This window comes from Epinephelus lanceolatus, chromosome 17 (assembly GCF_041903045.1).
Source record: "Epinephelus lanceolatus isolate andai-2023 chromosome 17, ASM4190304v1, whole genome shotgun sequence".
In the NCBI taxonomy this organism is placed as follows: domain Eukaryota; kingdom Metazoa; phylum Chordata; class Actinopteri; order Perciformes; family Serranidae; genus Epinephelus; species Epinephelus lanceolatus.
In genome coordinates this window covers 37,369,422-37,397,363 of record NC_135750.1, presented here as the reverse complement: position 1 = coordinate 37,397,363, position 27,942 = coordinate 37,369,422, and the positions used below count along the sequence as shown (strand labels likewise).

The window sequence follows — 27,942 nt, the reverse complement described above, 5'->3', positions numbered from 1 at the left end:
CAGCTGTCCTCCATGTCAAAGTCAAGCACTGTGTCCCGCATCCATCCACACCAGCCCCCTTCATACATTTTTTAGGGTTTTTAACCATGTAACAATAATTCTGCCTTTGCTCTTGACATCCATAATTTTTTCTGCCTTTGATACAGTGCCTTTTCACATTGGCAGCAAAGCAGGAAATCCAGACATAGTCTCCCCAGTAATGTCTATAAGCTCAACCTGGAGGATACCTAAGCATTCCCAAGCTAGATGAGATATATAATGAGTCTAACATATTCCAGGTGTATTCAGGGTCTCCTAGCAGTTGGACATATGCAGAAAACCTCCAAAAGGGAGTACCCAGGAGATATCCTTATGAGATTTCCTGACCAACTCAACTGCCTCCCTTCAACGTGAAGTAGCAGCGGCTCTACTGTGATTTATTATATTTTGTTATCTTGGGGTTTTTTTGTTGTTTTTTTTTGCTGCTGGTCACTCAAAGTTTCCAAACATAATTTCTCTGAATGCTTACAATGACAAGTTAAGTTTAAGTTTATTTCCTTTATTAATCCCCCTGAGGAGAAATTCAATGTTTTCACTCTTGCTTGTCAATTACACACAGGTCCGAAAGACACACACATGCGCAAACAGGACCTATACATGCACAACGTGGAGAGATGTCAGAGTGAGGGGGCTGCCCCTTGGTGAGGCGCCCCGAGCGGTTGGGGGGTTCGGTGCCTTGCTCAAGGGCACCTTGGCAGTGCCGAAGAGGTGAACTGGCACCTCTCCAGCCACCAGTCCACGCTCCATATTTTTGGTCCTGGACAGGGACTCGAACAGACGACCCTCCGGTTCCCAACCCAAGTCCCTATGGACTGAGCTACTGCCGCCCCAATGTCTTATACATTTGGCTGTTTACATGTATATGCATATGTCATAATTAATTGTTCATACTGTGAAGCTTGTTCATAGATGTAAACTTTGGATTGTGAGAACAGTAGGTAATAAATCCTGCCTTCACCTTTTTGGTCATGTTATAATATCACTTTAACACTGATTCATTATTACGTGGCTGTGTAAACATTTTAGTACATCTCTGTTTTCAGCTTTTATCATTATCTATTTTAACTTAAGAACAGAACTAGGGATTTATTATTTAAATAATAACATGTATTATGCATGCGTTTCTGTTTTTTTCTCCACAAGACCAAATGACACATTTCCATAGAATTAGAAAAAAATCAATAGCAACTGCACAGTTACTTTTTTGTTTTGTTTTGTTTTTCTGAATGTAAATGTATGAGCCACATGTCAGTGTGACGTACTTTGGCTTCATTTTTGCGAAATAGCAACAGACAGCTTTTATAGTTTGCCTAATCTTTTAAACATTTTAGATAGAGGGTGCAGTGCAGTGCATGGGAACATCGTTGGGTGAACAGTAGCAACAGGCTTCAGACGGTATTAAGGGCCCAGAGGTGGACGTCTCCCTCTGCTGATGATGCTGGGTATTACAAATTATTTGCCCCTGTTGTTAGTCATAGGGTACCAACAGTAGCTCTATCTTTAGAGTCGGGTTTATAGACAGTAATTTTTTAATCAAACCTTTATATTACGTTGGTTTGAAGGTTTTTATGCCGGCCAGTTATCCCTCCTATCCCCTTAAAGAGTGGTTTGTCTTGTCAAGTCACAACAGATATCGGATATCTTGTCAGCCATACATCATCAAATACAAATCACCTTCAGCTTCCAAGAAATCACAGATCATAAAACAGATTTCAGTCCTTAAAGTTATTTGAAGTAATGGTTAAGACTACAGTGTGACTACTGTACATTAGTTTGCAAGTCCCCATACCAGCCAATATAACACACTCTCTGAAATGTTCATACTCTCTTAAATAAAAAGTTCAGAATTCAAGTGGCAGATAAATCTGAAAAATTCAGTAATCATCAATCGTAATGATGAAGTAATGTGTCTTCAAGTGGTACTCTGCAACAATGTTTAAATACCAGCAATTAGCAGGGATGCTCAAGAAAACAGAGTTTACAGTGGAATTGGTGACTTATAAAGTGACACTGTGTCACACTAACTTGACGTCTCCTAAACTGTACGTCCGATTTGTACCAAATTTTCTGAGAATCATTTTAACCAAGCTTATCACAACTTGCATAAAGCTTGTGGACTGTTCATTGTGTAACTACTATACGAGGATATAAATAGACCTAACTCCAAAACCTTTGAGCCAATCATCACAACTTGCAGAAAGTTGCCAGATAAGGAATAATAAGCACACACCAATTTATCCAACCTGGGGAGAGAGACATTTAGGAGGAAGAGAGCCATGAAGGACAATTTAATTTATTTAATTGATATTACATATATTGATATAACAAGATGGCGACACATGTTTGTGCAGTGGCTCTTCACTCTCCAGTTTGGTGCCCTATTGTGTGTATGCTGTATTTGTTTGTCGAGTTCTGTCAAGCAAAGTATGTCTTTAGTTGCTGTTACATTCAGGGTTTACATCCTGTTGTATTTTGGTGTTTCCTGTTGATACTGTTGTTGATCCCTCTAGGTTGATCACCTGATTGACACACACCTGAGCTGACTAGGAGGCTGAGTCTATTTAGGCCGGCCTTTGGTTCAGTTCTCTCTCTCCACCCAGCTGCAGCAGCACCTTTGTGGTGCCAGGTATCTGTTTTTCTTTTCAAACCATCAACTTATTTCAATAAACTTAAATGCAGAAAACTCCTCTCCTTGTGTTGTGTCCATTGTTATGTTCGGTGTTGAGCCAGCCGTAACATAATAATGGGGGCTCGTCCGGGATCCTTTCAAACCTAGATCTTTAGTTTTTAGTTAGTGAGGTCATCTATGTGTAACCACATGAGGTAGTTTTTGAACTTTCCCAGTTGAGTGAGCCGGCAGGTGCTGGAGAGACCAGCACCACTTTATTATTTTGTGTGATAGCCCTGGGGTGGCCCCTGGCGTGCCCGGGTGCATCACTGAAGATACTTAGGTGAAGTAAAGTAGCAACCCCCACAGGTAGAAAGGGAACTGGGTTAGTTCTAGACTAGGAGATTAGACATGCTAAAAATCCTGTTTTAAGAGTAGCATGTGGCTGCCCATGATGGCCTCTGTGAGGCCTGCTTTGTGTGTGAACTAGTTGTAGTTAGATATTTGGGGTTTGGGTTGAGCATTAAAAAAAACTGTTCTTGTTGATTAGCCCTTGTACCTTTTGTGTGTGGCTACTAATTTAGCAGCCATTGTGGCTTGTACTCACTTTTGATAGTGTGAGTTGTTTATTGTGTAGTTCTGCTTTTGCAGTCTGCACGTTGTGTGGTACTTTGGAGGGTATTCAATACTGACTGTACTTTAGTGTGCGACAGTTTTTTTAAAAAATGTTTGTGTTTGCTGGCTGTAATTTGTTTGTGGCTTGTAGTCACGATTTATACAGCTTTTGGGAGACCCTTTGTCAGGTTAGTCTCAATGGTGACCTTTTGTGGTATGGTGGCATTCAAAATGATAGAAGATGCCATTTCATGGTTAGCAGGCCAGAGTGAAATGTCTGGGTATGCTACTATCTTGTTGCTCATTGAGTAGTAGTACTAGTAGTATCCATTTTTGTGTGTGCCATCATGGCATTTGAGCTGGACAGGTTTGTTAAGGACCCTGACACTCAGCAACTCTTAGGCTGCACAAAAAAGATCTTCGTTCTGTAGCAGAAAACTATGATATTGATGTTCAAGGCAATTTAAGAAAAGCGGAATTGCGTACAAGCAGTGTGTTTTTTCTGAAAAACCTGAGTTGCCCAATCAGCAAGATTTTGCATTCTCTGAGGGATAACAGGAGGAGGGTGAGATGCAACAGAGTGAGGGACCTAGAATTAAAGCTGCAGTTGAGGAAGATAGAATTAGAGATTGAGGCAAAGGAAAGGCAGCAGCTCAGGCAGCATGAGCTAGAACACAAAAAAATTAAACTTGCACATGAGCGAGAGCTCAAGGAGATGGAGTTAAAAGCTCAAGCAGAGATTAAAGCTACTGATAATTCTGTTGCCTCTCACAGTTCCAAATTTACGTCCAGACTTAATCAAGCTTGGATTACAGCACGCTACCATTGTCACAGGTGTCAAAAGACACACAACATACCAGGGGAAATCTCGAGAACCCTCAGGTCACCGTGGATGTTGTCAGCTCTGAAAGGTGACGTAGATGGCGCAGAGAGAGAGGAAGCAGAAGCAGGGATGCCAGGTGGGCCTACAGGCTAGGCTAAAGATGTAGCCACACAAACCACCGCTACCAAGCATCTTTCTCTCTAACGCTAGATCCATCATTCAAAAAACAGACAAACTGGAGTTATAAATGGTAGCCAACAACAGCCTCTGGACTGCTGTGTGATGTTAATAACGGAAAACTGGATTCACCCACTGACCCCTGACACTGCCATGCGGCTGTACAATACACCACCTGGACCGTAACAAAAACTCTGGTAAGAGTGAAGGAGGAGGACTCTGTATTTATGTGCATAAAGGCTGGTGTACAAACAGTTAGTTATGTGTGTACCCATCTATCTGCTGAGAGCTGACAGTACTAATCATTATAGCTGTCTATATACCACCAGATGCTAACACTAGCACAGCACTAGCCCTTGGTTTACATCATAGCTGAAGACTTCAGTCAAGCATGCTTAAAGACTGTACTTCCCAGTTTCACCCAATACGTGAAATGTGCCACCAGAGGGAATAATACAGTCGACAGAGTGTATGCAAAAGTGCAGCATGCCTACAGAACTGTACCCCTTCCACATCTGGGCCATCCAACTCTGCTATGATAGATGGCAATATGCCCCCTTTCAGCTTGTTAGCACTAGACCTTTTTCCGGCTGACCCATTAGGTCACAGACCAAACAATCGACAAACAAGATCGATAAATCCATTTTCTCTAATGTCATGTAAACATACTGATAGCGAGAGACAACTGTTCATGCTCACCTTCACACCTACAGGCAATTCACCAATTAACCTAACCTAAATGTCTTTGGACTGTGGGAGGAAGCCACAGAAAGCCCACTGGGAGCATGCCTGTTCTCCCCCACTAGGAGGGCCCCTGCCAACCGGCCAGCCAGTTTAAACCCAGAACCCTCTTGCTGTGAGGTGACAGTGCTAACCACTGCACCACCGTGCAGCCAGGTCTAAATAAATGTGTCTAAATACATGAGTGAAGGTTTGTTGAAGTAGAGCTTGACAGTCAGTCATCTGTACAACAAACTGGAAAATGAGGTGTCAAAAAACACCAAGTTGGAAAGAAGCAACAGAAGCTAATACCTTTGGCAGGCTGGCCTGAGGTGTGGGGGTGGGAGTGGCCTCATCTGTCTGGCCAGGCTGCTCCTGCTTTCTCTTGACCTCAAGGATGAGCTGAGCCAAGTACTTCTGCTGGAAATAGGTCCGTTTTCCAAGAGCACCTTGATTGACCAGATACAATCAGCTGTTACCTTCAAACAAGGAATCACTACGACTTCATCAATATGGGCTTAGGATGATCATCACCAGGTTTGACAGCCTACTCTTATGCATTTTAAATAAGTCACTCAAGTATCCTCCAACACCAAATGATGCATTACTTTACGTACCTGTCATGTTGATAGTGAGCCCTGAGAGCTCCTGGGCCTTCTTGATGTGTTCCTTGGCTGGCTGGTATTCATAGTAGGTGAGATTGATGTAGACACACTCCAGGTGGAAATGGATAGCCAGGTTTCTATGCTCCGACAACAGAGACTGACATTTCAGCACTGTGAAAGAGGACAGAGAGGAATTCAAATTTTTTTTATCACAATGCACAATATAAACAATGCAAGACACAACATTTTTCTAATAGTGACTAAAACACAGAGCATCATGTGTGGATGGTCAACAAGCTGATTTTAATGTGGTCACCAGTTATGTTCCTCGCATCCAGTTTTCATATTCATAGAACTGAAGTTACACCCAGTAAATAATTTTTTTTTTTTTTTGCTGTGGTGACAAAGATGTATGGGTATGTGATTTTTTTTTAATCGCACAATAGATTACAACTACCAAGTAGAATAGCGATAAGCTATCCAATCGCTCCAAACACAAGCGGCTCTGTCTCACACACTCATCGCACAGGATCAATTGTTGCTTAGTATGTGCTACACATACAGTACAGGCCAAAAGTTTGGACACACCTTCTCATTCAATGCGTTTTCTTTATTTTCATGACTATTTACATTGTAGATTCTCACTGAAGGCATCAAAACTATGAATGAACACATGTGGAGTTATGTACTTAACAAAAAAAGGTGAAATAACTGAAAACATGTTTTATATTCTAGTTTCTTCAAAATAGCCACCCTTTGCTCTGATTACTGCTTTGCACACTCTTGGCATTCTCTCCATGAGCTTCAAGAGGTAGTCACCTGAAATGGTTTCCACTTCACAGGTGTGCCTTATCAGGGTTAATTAGTGGAATTTCTTGCTTTATCAATGGGGTTGGGACCATCAGTTGTGTTGTGCAGAAGTCAGGTTAATACACAGCCGACAGCCCTATTGGACAACTGTTAAAATTCATATTATGGCAAGAACCAATCAGCTAACTAAAGAAAAACCAGTGGCCATCATTAATTTAAGAAATGAAGGTCAGTCAGTCCGGAAAATTGCAAAAACTTTAAATGTGTCCCCAAGTGGAGTCGCAAAAACCATCAAGCGCTACAACGAAACTGGCACACATGAGGACCGACCCAGGAAAGGAAGACCAAGAGTCACCTCTGCTTCTGAGGATAAGTTCATCCGAGTCACCAGCCTCAGAAATCGCAAGTTAACAGCAGCTCAGATCAGAGACCAGATGAATGCCACACAGAGTTCTAGCAGCAGACCCATCTCTAGAACAACTGTTAAGAGGAGACTGCGCCAATCAGGCCTTCATGGTCAAATAGCTGCTAGGAAACCACTGCTAAGGAGAGGCAACAAGCAGAAGAGATTTGTTTGGGCCAAGAAACACAAGGAATGGACATCAGACCAGTGGAAATCTGTGCTTTGGTCTGATGAGTCCAAATTTGAGATCTTTGGTTCCAACCGCCGTGTCTTTGTGAGACGCAGAAAAGGTGAACGGATGGATTCCACATGCCTGGTTCCCACTGTGAAGCATGGAGGAGGAGGTGTGATGGTGTGGGGGTGTTTTGCTGGTGACACTGTTGGGGATTTATTCAAAATTGAAGGCACACTGAACCAGCATGGCTACCACAGCATCCTGCAGCGACATGCCATCCCATCCGGTTTGTGTTTAGTTGGACGATCATTTATTTTTCAACAGGACAATGACCCCAAACACACCTCCAGGCTGTGTAAGGGCTATTTGACCAAGAAGGAGAGTGATGGAGTGCTGCGGCAGATGACCTGGCCTCCACAGTCACCGGACCTGAACCCAATCGAGATGGTTTGGGGTGAGCTGGACCGCAGAGTGAAGGCAAAGGGGCCAACAAGTGCTAAACACCTCTGGGAACTCCTTCAAGACTGTTGGAAAACCATTTCAGGTGACTACCTCTTGAAGCTCATGGAGAGAATGCCAAGAGTGTGCAAAGCAGTAATCAGAGCAAAGGGTGGCTATTTTGAAGAAACTAGAATATAAAACATGTTTTCAGTTATTTCACCTTTTTTTGTTAAGTACATAACTCCACATGTGTTCATTCATAGTTTTGATGCCTTCAGTGAGAATCTACAATGTAAATAGTCATGAAAATAAAGAAAACGCATTGAATGAGAAGGTGTGTCCAAACTTTTGGCCTGTACTGTATGTTGCCCTGTACAGCTATGTGTGGTCATATACCACATCAGTGTATCATATGAGCATGCTATAGCAGAAAAAGAGAGAAAAATCAGCTGGGGGGACTGACATCCACACCACTTTCTGATGCTTCCTCAGTGCTCTCTCCCTTATTTTTAGCACTGTGGCTCTACTTTATGGATGGTACAGGTAACAGTGGAAACATTTTGTATTTTTCAGCTGCCATTTTATGACCTTTCCATTCACACGTTGTCCCAAACATTCTTAAATGTTGCTCTTGTGTGGACTATTTACCTTCAAACATAGCTAATCTTGGAGTGTCTTGGTGCTGAATGGTTACGGCATATGACACATAAACGATACATGGTAAATGCTGGATGGAGCACTGAGTGACAACAACTCCGTCCACATTTAAAAGTACTGTTTGCGGTGGAAACCCTAAATGGACCGAGGGTCTGGGTATCATGTCTGAAAGGTTACTTTTGGGTCCAAAGGTACCATACCGAAAGCGCTTGGTGAGAACGGGGCTTTAGTGTCACCAATTCAGTATCTGACCAAATGTCTCTCCTGTTCCTCAGTTATGGCGGGGAATTATGTCCAGAAAACATTATGTTACAGTGCTGTTTGACCTTTTTCATTTGAAATGTCATAATTTAGTCATCTTATTCTATTAGACATTTGTGTGGAAATTTGTCAACGTGGTGGATGAATTGTTTAGTTATGGCAAAAACATGTGAGGCCACAGTGACCTTGACCTTTCAACACTTTAATCAGTTTGTCCTTGAGTACAAGTGGACGTTTGTGCTATATTTGAAGAATATAGAGAGATAATGCGTTCTCTAGAATGGAAAGGAAGGATGGACAACTCTAAAACATAATGTCTCCAGGTAGGGTTATCGCTAGGGCACAGACATAAACACTGCACAAATACAATCCAACTTACAATGTAAACATGCAGTAGAGTTTTGAGAGGAACATGAGGACATTTGAAATTCAGGATTAATAACATGGACAGACATCCAAGTGGTCCCCAAAGCACCATCCATGTGAAACGAGTACAGCTGCACTCTTCAAAGAACTGAGGCCTTGAGGTGACGCATTAAAAAGACAAACAGAGCGTGAAGGTGATGGCAAGGGATGAAAGCTTGGTCTCTCATCTGATGTGCGGCTCCTTCTCCTTCTTTCCATCTGATCTGATTATTAATCGGCCTAGCTGAAAGCTCTGTCAGTGAGATGGAGAGGTTCTCCTCAGTTGAGACCAGCAGGAGAAAAGAAGCCGAGGGGAGGTTTATAATTCATGATCAGAAATCATACATTTTCATTCCCATTCAACATTAATGAAGCAACACCGAGGGTGATGGTGCCCAGAGCGAGCATGGTGAAAGAGAGTTTTACATGCAACACATCTGTGTAACCTTTGCCATCGGTGGTATCACACTGCAGGAAAATTACTGGTGATAGTATGTGTGTGAGTGGAAGGGAAGAGACACACACCGAAAGCCATAAGCATTACTGAATCTCTAAAAAGAGAACTTTGGAGCAATAGGGGTGTGGGCATGCAGTGTTTCCCATACATTGACAAGACTAGTCTAATTTGCTACTAGTCTAATATTCATTTATTGTGCAAAACAAGAAAAAGCATGTTGGCCGATTCCTACATTTCATTTTAAAGCCTGTATTAGCCGACATGTCGATATTATCATGCATCTCTAGCCTTTTGCTAACATTAGTGAACTTAAGACTTGACTATTTACAATATAATGTGTCCATGAAGATTGTGACAGTCCCCAAGACGCATCTTTTAACCATTTACGAAATTTAGGTTTCTCTTCAACATCCGGCCGACCACTTTCCAAGTTTGCTCAACTGTTATTGGACTAAAGAGCGAAAAGGGGGAGGACTTAGGAAGGGTCAATTATTGGAATGATTGCCATGAAATTTACTTTACATATTCATGTCCCCCTTAGGATTAACTGTCACTGCTTGGGGATCCAGCAGTTGAGTTGGATAACTGTAAAGTTTTAAGAAAGAAATATTGATTTAGATCCTTTTGTAACTCCAGATGGAGTTGTGTAAAGTTAGTTAAGGTTGGATAAATGTCCTCAGGTGATGTCACTTGTCAGCATCAGGTGTGGCTAAAGACTACAGGTTTGAAAATAAAAAAAATCTGGGTTGAGCCAAGCTACGTCCATCTCAGTGGAAAAATTGTTTCTGTCAAAACCCTCAAACAGTGTGCAGACACATGCAGCAGGCATTCATGAGTTGGTCCCACTTTGGGTAATTAAACTATCCTCTAAATGCTGACAGCTAAAATAAAGCAACATCAAGCCAGTGAGTGTTGTTCTGACTGCCCAGTGTTAATCAAAGCTGTCAAACTGTTCCTGAGCAGCATGAGTAAAAACAGATCAGGGAAATTAAGTAGGTAACACTTTCCCTACTGAGCACCATCTAACACCAAAACAAAACCAAGCCAAACCAAACATCATGGCAACAGCTGCCCAGAGCTGTGTAGCGTCAGGAAAATCTGCATGCTCTTCACAGCATCCCACCTCCCTCCTCACGTCACTTGTAAAAGGATTGGGTGACCAACTGCTGCTCTGGAATATGGATTGGGCTGTTTTGTAACTTGCATATACTGCTCACCCTTCACACTCTGTTAACTATCGCACAACAGACTGCACCCCAACAAACACACCGTCTGCCTTTAAACAATACACCCAAGCAAGCGCTCTTCAAAAGATTAAAAAAAAAAAACAAAGTACAATAATTAAAAACAAACATATTAAATGTCCTCTGCTAACAGCCCTGCTGGTTGGCTCTGACAATAAAAAAGGAAACTAGCTTTTCTTTATTAAGAGGGAAGTAAATTCACACCAAGGCACAAAATATTCCAAAAACCAATTTATCACACACTGCTATTCTAATGAAAATAAACAAAAGCTTCAGAACTACTTCTGGCCAAATGCCACAACTTAAAGGAACAATTCACCCAAATTTTTTTTATCCTGCTTGTAGTGCAATGAATCACTCTTGGCTGTTTTGGTGTGAGTTGCCAAGTGTTGGTGATATCTACCGTAGAGATGTCTGCCATATAATGGAACTAGCTGGCACTCAGCTTGTGGTGCTCAAAGTGCCAAAAAAAACCAAAAACATTTGAAAAACTCAATAGCAATGTCTCTTTTCCGAAATCATGACCCGGTTACTCAAGATAATTCACAGACCTTGTTGCGAGCAATTTAATGTAGGAACAATCTTCTTTCTAATGAACTACATCCACCATCCGTATCACTGCGCAGAAGGAAGTGTGCATTTACTCATGGACATGGGGCATAAAAACATAAATGACATCCTCCTCAGCTGAGCTGTAATGTTACAGCTCAGGGGTGCTAAAGACCCATTTCCACCGAGCAGTATGGTTCAGTTCAGTTCAGTACAGTACAGTACAGTACAGTATGCTTTTTTTCTGTTTCCACTGTAAAAAGTTGTGGATAGTACCGATGGGACCATTCCATACCATCTCCAGTTTTGGTAACCCTTCTGTTGGGGCACCTAGCACACAGATCTGGTACTACAAGGTGGAGCTGTGAACACTGCAGTCTGCTGATTGGCCAATAGCAGACTGTCACTCTGGTCAGGGCTGAGCTGTGGCTGGTTTTGAGGCAGAAACCACTGTTAATACCGTGGAGAGTTTTATTAGTAAACTGTAACTATAAAATCAGAGAATGACTTAATAACTTAATTCACAGTCGACTGCCGGCGACTTTTAAGGTGTAACATTAACTTATGTTGGGATTCACCTCACACCTCAGTGAGACTCAAGTCCCAAAACTTGATTGGACAAGACCTTTTACAGTGACATGTGACTCTGTGATGTCACAGGCATCTGTACAAGATCTGCTCCCTTCCACAGAACTCTCTCTTCTTGCTCCAGCTGCTTCAGCAGCTCACACCTCTTCCCGGTTGGGCCTGGAACAGCAAAGGCCCAAACCCTGGCTCCATAGCCCAAACCACTAAAGGGAGGGCAATTGATCACAGACTCTCCTGCAAACACAAGGTTTGCAACCAGCAAACCCCGAGGAGGACCCCGAGCGACTGGCTTCCTCGGATCAGAACCTTTGGAACAAAGGACCCAACAAAGACTGCACCTGGAACCATCTTCCCAGCCTTCTTCTGCCGGCTAAACAGCAGCACACCACCAAGTGACTCTTTCTTCCATCCACTCAAGGATCGGTAATGTAACAACTGGGCATAGCTTATCACAGCTTTACAGGCTAAGCAAGACTGTTTAACTTGTTGTATGTGATTTGATGCTGTTTACTGAGTTATTGTTGTGATAGATTGCAGTTAGGTCATTGATTAGTTGGCTCTGCCACAGTTAAGTGTTTAGTTTGCTAATACTGTTCACAAATAGATTCTTGCATGTAACTAAACAATCTCTGCACTAATTCAGACCGTTTGCAACACACGTCACATTGACACAGACTCATTAACAAATAGGTTTTCAACAGAGCTACATCCAAACAGGCATTTCAAAGTTCCCGCTTCTTTTCCTTTGACTTTGTCCTGACCACATGGTCAGACGAACACCTCCCCCGACCGGAAGCAGCCTTGATTCGGCCATTTTGGTAGTTCTCTGTTGTCAGCCATTTTGTTTTGTAGGCCAAATGGCTACTTGATCACCACACCCGCCTTTGTCTTTATCTTTTCCCTCTCTCTCACACACACACACATACACACCAAGCTTGTATATAGTTAGTTAGAATTTGTGTGTTTTGGTTTACTCTGCTAATTTGTGAATAAATATAATTCTTTGGAATCATGTCTGCTGTCTGTTTAATGTTGCACAAGGGTGAATGAATAGTCAGCCTCTGCTGCATCAAGAACTCCAAAATCCTTCAGGCATTACCGTTAATTTTGGTTGTTGTCATTAATTTAATTATTAATCAAACTCCAAATTAATAGCTTAGCCTATTTTATGAGACTGATATCTTTAACTGGCTATCATTTTTCCCTTTACTGGAATGGTGCCCCACAAGGTGATTTAATGTTAATTAAGTCACATTATTTAACATAATTATTAATTATTAATAATAATTATTAATTATTTCCGATAGCCAATTTAACCCCAACATATTTGATACCTCCGTGTGAAGCCTAGTGTGTTGACCCCAACATATTTGGTGCCACTGTGTGAGGTAAATATATGTTGATTCCCAACACTTGTAATACTTAATGCACGAGTTCACGACCTGAATCAATAAACCCAAATTAAACTGTGACAACTTTGACTATTCCATTAGTTTTTATATGACAAACACTTTTAGTAATGAGTGGATCTTCAAGTGTTTAAAAATACTGTATCTATTAATTTTGACCGGATTATGTGAACTGCATATATTCTTATCCTCACTCGAAGGAAAGACAAGCGTTGCGGAGCACTGTTCCTGTGGGCTCCAGCAACACTACACCCCTGGTCTTGCCTGAAAAAAAGGACTGAATGCACAAACCCGCTATTTTTTAAATACCTCAGAGAGAGACTCTCACTACAGCCTCGTTCTGTGAAAAAGGAGGTGCAGGCTTCCATCTGTGTCACCGGTAATGAAGAAATACACTGGGGGCTGGACGGAGCAGTAAGTAACAACAACCCCGCCTACATTTGAGGGTACTGTTTGCGGGGGAAATGCTAGGGTCTAGGTATCATGTCTGAAGGGTTACTTCAGGTTCCAAAGGTACCATACCAAAAGTGTTTGGTGAAAATGGGACTTAAGTTAGTTAGCAGACTGGAAAGTGCCTATATGGCAGGAGGGAGGAGAGGTAGATAGGTCCAGCAAACCCCCTTCTTTCAACTGGAAGCCTGTTCGCTTCCTGTATGAATGTAGAGCCAAACCATGATATTTTTATCTAAACCTAACCATGTGCTTTTGGTGATGTCTCTGCATTGGTTGCGGTGTCCCAGAATGTCAGCAGCACACAGGAGGATACCTAGCTTGTAGGGCTGTAGTCTCCTGGTCGATTATTTGGTCGATATGCTCTCGTCCAACCAAATTCTCATTGGTCGAATAATCGCCATGTTACTTTCATAAGGAGAAAAGTGCTACATCAATAGCTTTCCAGGATTAATCCATTACTTCCTGTGGCGGGAGGGACAGGCTAAGTTACCTGTGAAAATGGGTGTGTTTTCAAATCCCCCTCTTTGTTTACACAACGTTGAACTCGCCCACCCTCACGCTCAGCATCACGGTGACACAGATCTATAGTCTGTTTCTGTATACTGACACCATTTCCCTCAGTGGAAACAAAGCTTGTATTTACTTTTATTTCACAGATAAGAAACAATAAATTGTGAAGATAAAAAAAATAGCTTTAAATCTTGCATATGATTTATTCTTTAGGGATTTATACTTCGGGATTTATCCTGGCTTTATATGAACAGAGGAAATCTCCGCTCATCGCTAGGCTAATTTATACAATGTAAAATGCCATAGGCTGGCGCTAATAATGTTAGCATGTTGTATTTGTTTGGAAAATGTTTCTAGTGTGACAGTTGTTTTGTCGGTTAATGTTGTGAGTTGTAATGGAGCCAAACTGAGTGCCCTTACCTTTGTTAAATGTTGCTGTTGTCCCTGGCTTTATATGAGACAACCAAAGATTGCTAGTTGCTAGGCTAATTTATACAATGTAAAATGCCATAGGCTTGCGCTAATAACGTTAGCATTTTGTGTAAAACTTCCAACAATGCAAAACATTGTTTAGGAAATTAACTACCCATTTCTCCAGTATAGTGGCAACAGGAAAAAATAACTGTCTCCAGAGTTGAGTCAATGATGCAGGGCTGCCAAGTTTCAGAAAATGACAAGAGTGAGACTTTAGTGTCATGACGCGTTTGGAAAAAATTTGGCCTTTTTTAACATCGATTTGGCCTGTTTTAACGTCGATTTATACCTTAGGACTGATGTCCTCACCTCCATGCCAGCGGCTCTCCCTGCATTGTGGCCTCCTAATGCTAGTTTTACAGTGGTTCTCAAAGTGGATTCCAGGGACTCTGTGGGTTCCTTTAGGGGGGTCTAAATTGACCCTTACAAGGTCTGTAACTCTGACAGTGTACAAATGGAACCACATGGACCCCAATGGGTCCATGTGGTTCCATTTGTACACTGTCAGAGTTACGGATAGACCTTGAAATATAGAATTTTGAGAAACACTGCTTTAGGGGGGTCTAAATTGATATTTACAAGTCTGTAACTCTGACACACACACACACCCACACACACACACACACATTGAGACTAACGTTAGAGTCTCTTTTTTCAAGTGTGAACTGGCCAAGAGAAGAGGCAAATAAATGTTACTGAGCTCTGCAACAAATACAGGACAATGATAGACTTATAGCAGCCTTAAAACAGTACATATTAACTAGGAAACTCAAGGAGAAACAGCGAATCAACAGTGAACAAAATTGGGTAGTTACCTACCGTCCGTCTTCTAGCAAGCAGGAGAACGTCGAGTGGGTTTTAAATGTCGGCGCTGTTGTGTGTGAAAGATAGTTAGAGACGTCAAGACCCGTCTTACGTTGCTTCTGATTGGTTTATATTGCGTGGTGCCTTCCGTGGTTGGTTAGATTTAGGCACAAAGGACTGATGGATTGGTCTGGGATTGGTTATCTCGGTCAGTCAATCAGAGTTACTTGAACTACGGCAAGCCGCGAGGACCAAAGTTTATTATCATGAAAAAAATAAATACAGAGTATTGAATGGGGAAATATAAGCGTGAGAAATGTCAAGTGTGGCGTGTGGTGTGAGAATGGGTCAAATTGCATGACTGTCACACTCAAAGCGTGACGCTTGGCAGCTCTGATGATGGTGCACTGATAAAAAAAAATTCTACAGCAATAACAGTATGTTCATTTGACCAAACGTAGGCTACTGTTTACTGTTTTATGTGTGGATGACCTATCAATTAAATGACCATTCCTGTAGTGCAACACAGAACAAACATTCATATAGAGTAATTACTTGATGAGTATTAATATAAGCTTTAGACTTGCAAATCTGTTGGGCCTGGTACACACTGTGAAAAACAAACCCAAAGCAAAAGTACACAATTGTGTGTGTACAGCAGCATCTACATTATAGTTCTCACAGACCTTTGTCCATGCTGCTCTGGGCCAAGTTGAGGAGCTGTGGAGAACGGGCCTCCAGGATTTGCTGGTGCAGGTTGATGTAGCGCAGGGTCCACCAGGGCAGCAGCTGGAAATACATATTTAAAAAAAGTCATGGAGAGGGCAATGGGAAGAGTAAACAAAAACTCTGGTGTCAAATTCGGACATTTTTATCAGTCAGTCTGATGCCTCTATATCAACTAATGTTTTCTATATTTGGTTTCCTTTATGTGAATAATATGATCTTATATAGGTGTTATAATGTTCGAAAATGTGGTCTGGTGTACAACCCAATTGTAAAATATCCTGATAGCGCTCAAAAAATTCCATAACATCCATGAGTGGTGGGAGTCTATGAGGTTCAAAACTCAACATAATAATTATGATATGACACTTATGGCAAGAGACTTAAAAAGGGCAATGCTGGCTTATTAAAACTTGGGGGTTTTTGTGTAGCTCTTGCCATCATTTCTATCAGTTACAATAACATTGTACTCCCCAAAGTAATGACTAAGATCTGGGATTGCAGTGACATTGCTACTACAAAATCTGACAGGTAAAGCAACATGAGCTGTCTGACAATCAAACAGCTTTGAGTCAACAAACCAAAAGTTTTGCCAGAGCACCTATACCACTTTATGAATATTAATTAGGGGTGGACGGATCAAAACCAAAATTGATTTGAACGTTTTTGTTTTGAAGATCAATTCTAGCGTTATAAGGATCAATATCAGGGGACTTCCGGATGCCGCCAAGGGGTGTGGACGTGTGTTAGTGAGCTCTGTGGTAGGCCTCAAAAACTGACTTTATCCTTCGTTAATTCCCTCATAATCTCAAGCAACAAACCAGAGAAGACACACCAAGTCAACTCTTGTATGGCAAGCTGCAATTTTCAGAAGAAAAAACGAAGTAAAACTACACCTTGGATCTCGCATCACTTGCACACTGGGCACCTGTCGGGATCACTGGCGGATGGGCAAGAAGAAGCCGACACATCCCTCTGGAAGCTATCCAGGAAACCAAAGACGACCTCACCAAGCAAACTGATAAGAAAACAGCCAACACTCAAACCACACTGATCAAGATAGAGACATCACTCTCCATGCTGTCAGAATAGGTCCAGGAGATAGAGATATAAGTGGGCACAAACAAAGATGATATTAAAGACATGTGCCACCATGTTGATAAGATCAAAGACAAAACTGATTTCCTGCAAAACCGTTGCAGGAGATCAAACATCAGAATATTGAACGTCCCTGAACAGTCAGGAGGTCGTGATGTGGTAGGATATTTGGAATCATTCATTCCCCAATTACTGGGCAACGACCACTTCACCTCACCAGTCATCCTGGAAAGAGCTAACCACATCAGGAAAAAGACCACGACCCATCATTGCCAAATTCCTGAACTTAAGAGACAATGGGAAAGTCTTCCAGCTCACGAGAAGCAAGGGAGGGATGACATACAAAAAATATCTTTTTTTTACTGATTACAGCGTAGATCTGCAGCAAAGGAGAGATGAGTTTCTGGGATTAAAAAGAACGCTGTGGGAGAAAAATGTGGAGTATGCTCTGCTCCACCCCGCACTGCTTTGCATTGAGCACCAAGGCTCCTACAAGTTTTTCTCCTCTCCAGCTGAAGCCAAAGTTTTCTCAAAGAACTGTCAAGTGAGTAACACTCATTAAACTACCAACTGAATGATGTAAAACTTCGAGGACACAAATGCGAAGACATGTTTTTCCTCATCTCTCTTTCTTCTTACTATATTAAAACCCCATTGTATGGTTATGTAGATTTTAAAACTTAAAGGAAGGAACAGAGATACTGCTATGTGAGATACCAAGCCAGACTAATTGCCTTCAAATCTTAAAGACAACTTGATTAACATAGAAATATTTTTAGATGCAAATTCCAATTCCTCCACACACTGCAATATTTGGGAAGTACTTATGGCATATATGAGTGTCATGTTCTATCTTACAGTGCCCATAAAGTAAGAGGAAAGTTGGCTAAATCGGAAAGAGAGATGAAAAAAACTAGAACAGCATCACTTTGCCACTAAAAAGGTAGAACATTTTAATGCCCTAACTAAAACAAGGACACTGTATAATAATATGTCCGCCAATGAAGAGGAAGCAGCAATGGCTAGGACTAAATATCATTATTATGAATTTGGAAATAAACCAAGCAAATTATTAGCCTGGCAAATTAAAAAGAATAAGTCTGATCAAATTTATACAATCAATATTAACAGGGGATGGCAGACAGCTAGATGACTCAGTATCCATAAATGCAGGATTTAAACAATTTTACATAGATCTATGTAAAACTGAGCAGGATGGGAATAGGAATACCTCTCCCCAAACTACAAGATGATTAAAAAAAAACAAAAAAACAAAAACTGATATATCTGACATGGAGGCCCCCTGAGCCATCAACTCGCTACAAAATAACAAGGCTCCTGGACGGATGGTTTTCCTATTGAGTACAACAAGGCTTTCTCTAAGACATTACTGATCCCCCTTACAAACATGATTAAAGAAGCTCTAGAAAATAAAAAATTTACCAGACTTATTGAAGGTAGCATCAATCAAACAAACAGAGACAGAAATGCGACTCATACAGGCTCCTCAGCCTCCTAAATGCAGATTATAAGGTTTTATCAAAGTTAATCGCTCTCATATTGGAAGATATTATGCATACCAAAGTGAATTCATGGTGACCAAACAGTGTTCGTTAAGAATAGACATGGATCGGACAATGTGCAGCGACTGCTCCACATACAAGATGCCACCCAAAAGGATGGAAGACCTATTCTAATAATACCTATGGACGCAACCAAGGCATTTGATAGGGTTAAGCTAAGCTTCCTCTTACGGATTCTGAAGGCTCTGGACTTTAGAGAGAAATTTATTCGGTATGTAAAAATGCTATTTAATGCACCCAAAGCCAATATTGTAACAAATAATGTCCTGTGTAGCACCTTCTCGTTATCCAGAGGCTGCTGGCAAGGCTGTCCAAGCTCACCCTTGCTCTTCACAGTTGCAATGGAGCCATTAGCCATTTAAAGATCAATTCTAGGGCCAATAGGATCAATACAAAACATCTGTACTACATTTTAATTTTGAAGATCGATTCTGTTGTACCCATTTGTATTTCAAGAGTAAAATTGTCCGTGTAAACAACATTCTGTTGACGTGACCACATCTAGTGTATGTACTCTTTGTTTCTCCACTGCTGTTGTCATGTTGTGTGCACTCAAACAACAAACACGCTGTGCACCACACCACACACCCTGACTAGTTTAATCTGACTACTTTAACCACACTAATGACATGTCTACGTCTTCAAAATAAAAACTCTTAGAATGCTCAAAGTGAAGACACTTAAGCAAAACTTTTTTATACATCCAAAGAACTTCCATAAAAATTAACTGCTTTGCATCTTCGATGGCAACCAGATCTGGCGTCTAAACCTGTTATTAGAAGTTAACAAATCAAATATTCTCAGGTGACTTAAGTGTTACTCTGTCAAATGTTCTTGCTTAACAACACACATAATTTTACCAGATCCTTTTCCTGTATGAAAAGGACGATTTAGTATTAGGAGTATTTCTGACAAACACATCTTGTTTAGAACAATGCAGATCACAAATACAGGCCTAGAGTTTAAATTATTGAAATTAAAAATAGTACAGGCATACCTGCAGATCTAACATTGTGCAGTAAGTAAATGTAATATAACTTCTTGTATTATAATATTACATATGACATTTATATCAAATACATGCATATCATAAAATGGACGTGTTATTTTCATTTCTTTGTGATTTTGATAATACAACATACCTTTAGCTCAGAGAGCACATAATAAACAAACATATAAAATGCTCTCAAGGCCCCTTTAGCACAAATAAAACACCAACATCCAGAGTGCTGCATGCTGGAGCTAAGTGCTGACCATGCATTAAAAACAGCCAACTCCTTTGTTTTTTTGCATCTGACCAGAACACAAAGCGGCAGGGAGAAAAAAAAAAAAATGTCTTGCAGCCATATAAGTGCTATATTTCTTCTTACACCAAAACCTCCTTACCCCTTGTACCCTCCTGTTCTTGTTCAGCACTGGGAGAGTGGAAGTGAACCATGTAAAAATCTTATTTGTGTGTCAGGGAGGATATCTCCTGCCTCATTTCCAAAGCAAGATGACCCCTTTCTCTGTTGCGTGGTTACATGCAGGTTTAATTGTCTGTCTCACCAAATCAATATCCTCCAGCACACACAGTCGCGCTCTAACTAAGCATGTCCACACATATATTCATCATGTCAGCATACACATGTACACCTGTCTCCTGACCGACAGAGCTTCTCTCTCTCCCTCCATATTCACCGTTGTGCAATGGGCTATGAGCAGCTGCCAGAGGGGGTTGGAATATGAATGAACAGAGTTGGGTTCAGGAGGGGAGGATAAAATACATCAGCTGGAGGGAGCAGTGGTGGGGTTATGCACTTAAAGCTAGACAGTGCAAACTCCCTGCTGCTTGGAGGAGAGTGCTGCTGATAATTAATTCTCCTATCTCTCATTAGCATGTTAACAGCAAATTAACACTAAATCCCCCTATAGCAGAACAGCATTGTTGCTTGCTGTGTCCACATCCCAACAGCTGATGCAAAGCACGTCTTCTGACATCAGCACAATATTGACTTTCTGCCCTAAGTGACTTCACGTTAATGTGATCTTTAGAGGCTAGGACTTATGCAGAGCTAAGGCCAGAGAAAGACAGCCTGGGTTCACTACCTCTATATTTTGCTTCTGGTTATTTACACACAGTTCTGTTTAAAAATGTACAGGACGAGCCAAGAAACAGAGCTTGTTAAGTGGCTCTTCTTCTTGTTTGTTATTACAAGTCTCTATGGCTTTGTTAGCTGCAGCTTGCAGACAGACCTGGTGGCAGAAGAATCGCTCCTTAATCTAAGTTCTTGGTTTGGGTCTGTACTTGTGTTCCTGTGCACTTAATAAACAGTAGCAAGGTTTTTCCTGCATAGAGAATTATGAGGTGGCCACCTCCGTCAAATTTTGTCTCGCCTCCAACTCTCAACAAATTCTGACAGGTGTCATAATAGAAAACACTTTTTTCTTATAACAAGCACTGCAATTGGTAGATTCTGTCATCTGTAACTGCAATTGCAGCACTATACTGATGAAGTGATGCTATCAGAATCAGCCCAATGCACTGGGAAACGCACTGCCGAAACTGTGTAAGAGGACCGCAATAAAGCAGGAATAGCCTGGTGCGCCATAGTGTTTTTCATGACTGGATCGTGAGACCACAATGTTAACATTTACACCAGCAAAATATACAAAGCAATAAAGTTGTGGGGTTTTTTATCTGCTTCTTTTTTGACTGTATCACTCAAGTTCAGACATCTGTAAAACATGAGATTGATTATCATAACCTGGTAAAAACAAAAATTTCAAAATAGGAAGTAAATAAAAAGTAAAAAAAAAATTATAAAGGTTACATGTTCTTTCAGGGGCTGAATTACTGTTAAACAAAACCTCCTAAAAACAATAATTCATCAGGAAGAGGTGCTTGTGACAGAAAGGCAGTTTTACCTGAAGGCTGTCCATCTTCAAGGAGCACTTGGTGAGAATAACCCTGGCGAGCAGGAGGAGAAACGGGTTGGCCACCAGGCTGTACACAGTCTCTCCATCCAGGAGAAGGCTGGAGTGGATAGCCTCAACCAGGGTCTGCGTCTGCCAGTCACACAATGCAAATTTTAGTTAAGTCATCTGTACTGAAATGGAGAAGTTCTGTAATTTCAGCTATCTGACATTAGCACCAGCAGAGGGACAGAAGATAAGGATCCTATGAGGGCCCTGTAGGAAGAAACACGAGTAAGACATGGGGAAGCAAGTATTAAGCATAGCCAGACCAATACTGGTAATATTTTTGAGGCCGATATTGATAATTAAGGGTAAGAAAAATGCGCTAACAAAATATTGGCCAATAGATTTGTTTAATAACTGAGCTCAAGATATAGGGCTGCCCCCTAAAACATTCCAGTCATCAGTCAGACACCCCTGAGTTGACTGACATTCTTACAGTCAAGCAGTTGTTTTTGTTCTGTTTTTATCAGTCAGTGTGCAGTGCACTTTTGGGGACATTTCAGCCCCCAGATTTAGCAGCAGAGTGAGTGCTCGAGCTGCGTGTCGCCACTGATTTCCTGAATCAATTCGATTTTCTGATTCGATATCAATTCAATTGGGAACATTTCAGTTAAAACGACAATTTGTTTAGTATGTAAAAGAGATTCTCAGAGAGCTAATGCTGTAAATTTTACAGGAATACAACTGAATATTTTATAACTAAATGTTGTTTCTAGAGCAGCAACAGTAATATTGAAACAGCAATGTCACAATATAAACTCAATATCTCACTAGAAACAAATCTAAAATGTCAGTAAAATTGACCATATTCCTGACATCACAATACTGAGTAAAGTTCAGAAGGAATGAAGAACACAGTCAGTCAGTATCAGTCCTGCTGTCCTCTCTGCTCCTCCCTCTGCTGCTGAGGAGATTTACTGCAGGTCACATTACTGTTGGTAAGTTTTAAGATATGTGGCAAACTGAGCTAAACCAAGACGTAAACAGTTGTTGTTTTAGCTTGTTAGTAACAATTTGCTATTAGCTGGAAAACCCTCTGTGCTTGTTTATAACAAAATATTAGCAGCGGTGGATGAGAGACTGAAATATCGTCGTTGTCGTCGTCGTCGTCGTGGTCGTCATCGTCTTCCGCTTATCCGGGTCCGGGTCGCGGGGGCAGCAGCCTCAGCAAAGAAGCCCAGACAGTCCTCTCCCCAGCCACTTCCGCCAGCTCTTCCGCGGGAACCCCGAGGCGTTCCCAGGCCAGCCGGGTGATGTAGTCCCTCCAGCATGTTCTGGGGCGGCCCCGAGGTCTCCTCCCAGTTGGACATGACCGAAACACCTCCCAAGGGAGGCGTCCGGAAGGCATCCTTACCAGTTGCCCGAACCACCTCAACTGGCTCCTCTCGATGTGGAGGAGCAGCGGCTCTACTCCGAGTCCCTCCCGGATGTCTGAGCTCCTCACCCTATCCCTAAGGCTGAGCCCAGCCACCCTGCGGAGGAAACTCATTTCGGCCGCTTGTACTCGCGATCTCATTCTTTCGGTCACTACCCAGAGCTCGTGACCATAGGTGAGGGTTGGAATGTAGATCGACCTGTAAATTGAGAGCTTCGCTTTCTGGCTAAGCTCCCTCTTCACCACAACGGACCGGTTAAGCACCTGCATCACTGCTGACGCCACCCCAATCCGCCTGTCAACCTCCCACTCCATCCTACCCTCACTCGTGAACAAGATCCCGAGATACTTAAACTCCTCCACCTGAGGAAGGACCTCCCCCCTGACCTGGAGTGGACAATCCACCCTTTTCCGGCTGAGGACCATGGCCTCAGACTTGGAAGTGCTGATTCTCATCCCAGCCGCTTCACATTCGGCTGCGAACCGCCCCAGCGAGAGCTGGAGGTCACTGTTCGATGGAGCTAGGAGGACCACGTCATCCACAAAAAGCAGGGACGAGATCCTCCCATCACCGAACCTGACACCCTCCACCACTCGGCTGTGCCTAGAAATTCTGTCCATAAAAGTTATGAACAGAACCGGTGACAAAGGGCAGCCTTGGCGAAGTCCAACCCTCACCGGGAACAGGTCCGACTTACTGCCAGCCACGCGAACCAGACTCATGCTCCTTCGGTACAGGGACTGGATGGCCCTTAGCAAGGGGCCACCAACCCCATACTCCCGGAGCACCCCCCACAGGATGCCCCTGGGGACACAGTCGTAAGCCTTCTCCAAATCCACAAAACACATGTGGACTGGTTGGGCAAACTCCCATACTCCCTCCAGCACCCTGGCGAGGGTAAAGAGCTGGTCCAAGGTTCCGCGTCCGGGACGAAAACCACATTGCTCCTCCTCAATCTGAGGTTCAACTATCGACCGGACCCTCTTCTCCAGCACCCTGGAGTAGACCTTACGGGGTAGGCTGAGGAGTGTGATCCCCCTGTAGTTGGAACACACCCTCTGGTCCCCTTTCTTGAAAATGGGGACCACCACCCCGGTCTGCCACTCCAGAGGCACTGCCCCCGATGTCCACGCAATGTTGCAGAGGCGTGTCAGCCAGGACAGCCCTACAACATCCAGAGCCTTGAGATATCCAGGACGAATCTCATCCACCCCCGGGGCTCCGCCGCCTCGGAGTTGTTTCACTACCTCAGCAACTTCTGCCCCAGAAATTGGACGACCCGCCCCCGAGACCCCCGTCTCTGTTTCCTCACTGGAATACGTGTTGGTGGGATTGAGGAGCTCCTCAAAGTATTCCTTCCACCGCCCGACAATGTCCCCAGTTGACGTCAGCAGCTCCCCGCCCCCACTGTAAACAGTGTGAGCAAGTTGCCGCCTTCCCCCCGAGGCGCCGGACGGTTTGCCAGAACCTCTTTGGAGCCGATCGATAGTCTTCCTCCATGGCCTCACCGAACTCCTCCCACGCCCGAGTTTTTGCCTCCACGACTGCCGCCGCTGCGCTCCGCTTGGCCCGCCGGTACCCGTCAGCTGCTTCCGGAGACCCACAGACCAACCATGCCCTGTAGGCCTCCTTCTTCAGCCTGACGGCTCCCCTCACCTCTGGTGTCCACCAGCGGGTTCGGGGATTACCGCCGCAACTGGCCCCAGTGGCCTTGCGGCCACAGCTCGCAACCACCGCCTCGACAATGGCAGAGCGGAACAAGGCCCATTCGGACTCAATGTCCCCCTCTGCCCTCGGGACGCGGTCGAAGCTCTCCCGGAGGTGGGAGTTGAAGATCATCTGGACAGGTTCTTCCGCCAGGCGTTCCCAGCAGACCCTCACTGTTCGTTTGGGCCTGCCAGGTCTGCGCGGCGTCTTCCCCTACCATCTGATCCAACTCACCACCAGGTGGTGATCAGTTGACAGCTCTGCTCCTCTCTTCACCCGAGTGTCCAGAACATATGGCCGCAGGTCAAATGATACGACTACAAAGTCAATCATTGACCTGCGACCTAGGCTGTCCTGGTGCCACGCGCACCGATGGACATCCTTATGTTTGAACATGGTGTTAGTTATGGCCAAACTGCGACCCGCACAGAAGTCCAATAACTGAACACCACTCGGGTTCAGATGGGGCAGGCCGTTCCTCCCAATCACACCCCTCCAGGTCCCGCTGTCATTGCCCACGTGAGCGTTGAAGTCCCCCAGCAGAACAATGGAGTCCCCGGTCGGGGCACTGTCCAGCACCCGTCCCAGGGACTCCAAAAAGGGTGGGTACTCTGAACTGTTGTTCGGTGCATAAGCACAGACAACAGTCAGGACCCGTTCCCCGACCCGAAGGCGCAGGGAAGCAACCCTTTCGTCTACCGGGGTAAACCCCAACGTACAGGCAGAGAGTCTGGGGGCTATCAGAAAGCCCACCCCGGCCCTCCGCCTCTCACCCGGAGCAACTCCAGCGAAGGAGAGAGTCCAACCCCTCTCAAGGACTAGGGTTCCAGAGCTGGAACTATGTGTCGAGGTAAGGCCGACTATATCTAGCCGGTAGCGCTCAACCTCTTCCACAAGCTCCGGCTCCTTCCCCACCAGAGAGGTGACATTCCATGTCCCAAGAGCCAACTTCTGTAACCGAGGATCGGACTGCCAAGGCCCCCGCCTTGGTCTGCTGCCCAATCCACATTGCACCGAACCCAGACTGAAATATCACTTTTCTATATGTTTACGTGTTGCTGATCAGGTGTATTGATAAAGTACTTGTCTGCTCAAGTTACATTCACCTCTGTCTCCACAGCGGCATCTCAACTCCATCTGTGTGTCTGAAATTTGTTCTCCGCATTTGACCCATCCCCTGAGGGAGCAGTGAGCAGCAGTGGTGCCGTGCTCGGGAATCATGTGGTGATCTAACCCACTGGAATTGTGTGTGTGTGTGTGTCTGTGTGTGTGTGTGTGTGTGTGTGTGTGTACGTAAAAGTGACGCGGCATGCTAATTAATTACACTAAAACATACAAAAGTAAGCCAATAGTAACAGATAATAGAGCAAGTAATGTCGGAGCTTCTCAAGACAACAGGCATTAATCATTTAGCCGTGGCACCCGTTTACTACCTTCTAGATTAACATGGTTAAAGCTTCACGCATCTGTGGAAAAAAGTGTATATTAAAAGATCGATCTCACATTTTATGAATCGATGTCAGGTCATTTAAATGAAGATCGATTTGAATAGGGTGAATCGGTTATTTTAACCCAGCCCTAGTCAGGGCTCTTGGCTCTCACTCTGCTCTCTGTTACAGGCAGCTGCAGACCCAGACCCAGACCCAGACCGAGTCTGAGTGAGACAGAGGCTTGCACAGGCTTCCAGATAACTTTATTGGTGAAGGGTCAGGGAAACGCTTAGTATGCTATTTACAGAGATAGCACTGGCAATCTGAACCGGTAAGTGGGGGAAAAAAAGCACTTTTAATGCGCAAACTTATACGGGACGCATTTGCCCCCATATCTACCTCGCGGCTGCCGGCTGCATCCGCCTCCCTCAATACTAAACCAATTTTAAAATGAGTTGTACCTATGAATCATAGGCACACATACACATGGGGAAATAGGGCCCAGGTTGAAAAATACCAAAGTTATCCTTTAAGGTAACATTGGCCAATATATGTGCCTTGTTGATTTATCATTCAAGCTCTAGTTTTGTGTTAGGATGATGACCAGAAGCCTCCGTAAGGTAAGGATCATTCCAGTTTTTACCATCTCAACAAGTATCTTCATTCAAAATGTTGTCACTAACATCCCTGTGGCCTAGTGGTTTCAGGCACACACCATTAAATCACACTTCAGTGGAGAGTTTCTGTATTAGAAAGTGTTGCTGATTAATACACACCTTTGCATACTTAAACAGTTAAGCCCAGAAGCAAGGAAACAAATCTTTTTATTGCAGTAACTCCTACAATACAGCTATCCATCCATTCATCCATTGTCAGCTGTTTATCCAGATCTGAGTCATTAAGCAGATGGCTAGAAATAATTCCCAGTAGCCCAGAGCAGGCTCTGTTCACCATCCACATCCTCCAGCTCTTAGTAGAAGATCCCGAAGTGTTCATATTCCAGATGGGATATATAACCCCAGTGTGTTCATTGTCTGATCCAGGTTCTTATCTCAGGTGACCGTACCAAGCATACCTGCATACAGAGGTATTCTTACACTAACAGTGAGGCCAGGCACGTACTGAGTAAGACTAATTTCAGCTGCTTTCATTTATGATCTCATCCTTCCTTTCTGTCATTAGCAAAATCTAACAGCCAAAGAGGGTTGGAGGGCAGATTGGCCGGAAAATCAAAAACTTTGGCTCCATGCCTAGTTTCCTCTGCACCACAACAACCCAGCACAATAGCCGGTTTTCACAACACAGATTTTAACTAGTTGTAGTAGGAAAAATACAGGTGTTTTTTTAGTAATTTCAACGCTGCCTCTATTCTGTTGAGCCAAGTGTCTCAGTAAGCCATGATAATATGCCAGCATGCACAATACCAGGACCCTGAAACTGAAGCAGCTATATGGGATTCAGCCATTTATTACTTAGACCTGTGCTTTTCTATTGTGATATGTCAAGATGTCCTCTGTGAAAAACACCTGCCATGACAGCGGATCCTACGCTGATGGTGACCTTGTGCTTAATCTTATCATAACTCATAGACAGACACTGTGATTGATCATGGTTTCTTGTCCTTTTCATATCAAAAGAGAAAAGGGTTGTCTTGCGTCTGTTCAGAATTTTTTGCGTGTCTTTGATAGGAATACCCATAATACCACATTAACAACTACATGTCTATGATTTATCTGTTTATCTTTATAATGTATCTATATCTATCTAGATAGTCTGTGATTGGTTACTATAAACACTACAGACTCACAAAAAGAGAAGGCTACACAGTCGACAA

The 27,942-nt window shown here is 43.2% G+C and overlaps 1 protein-coding gene across 1 annotated transcript in view; it reads right to left on the bottom strand.

Annotated features, from left to right (window-relative positions):
- ttc27 (tetratricopeptide repeat domain 27) overlaps positions 1-27,942 on the bottom strand; it is a 122,425-nt gene that overhangs the window by 74,949 nt on the left and 19,534 nt on the right. Inside the window, exons 4-7 of the mRNA XM_033612370.2 lie at positions 21,542-21,682; positions 15,914-16,016; positions 5,600-5,758; positions 5,295-5,431 (exon numbers count right to left, since the gene is read on the bottom strand). Of these exons, the coding sequence (XP_033468261.2) occupies positions 5,295-5,431; positions 5,600-5,758; positions 15,914-16,016; positions 21,542-21,682 (540 nt within the window). The remainder of the gene's footprint in view (positions 1-5,294; positions 5,432-5,599; positions 5,759-15,913; positions 16,017-21,541; positions 21,683-27,942) is intronic.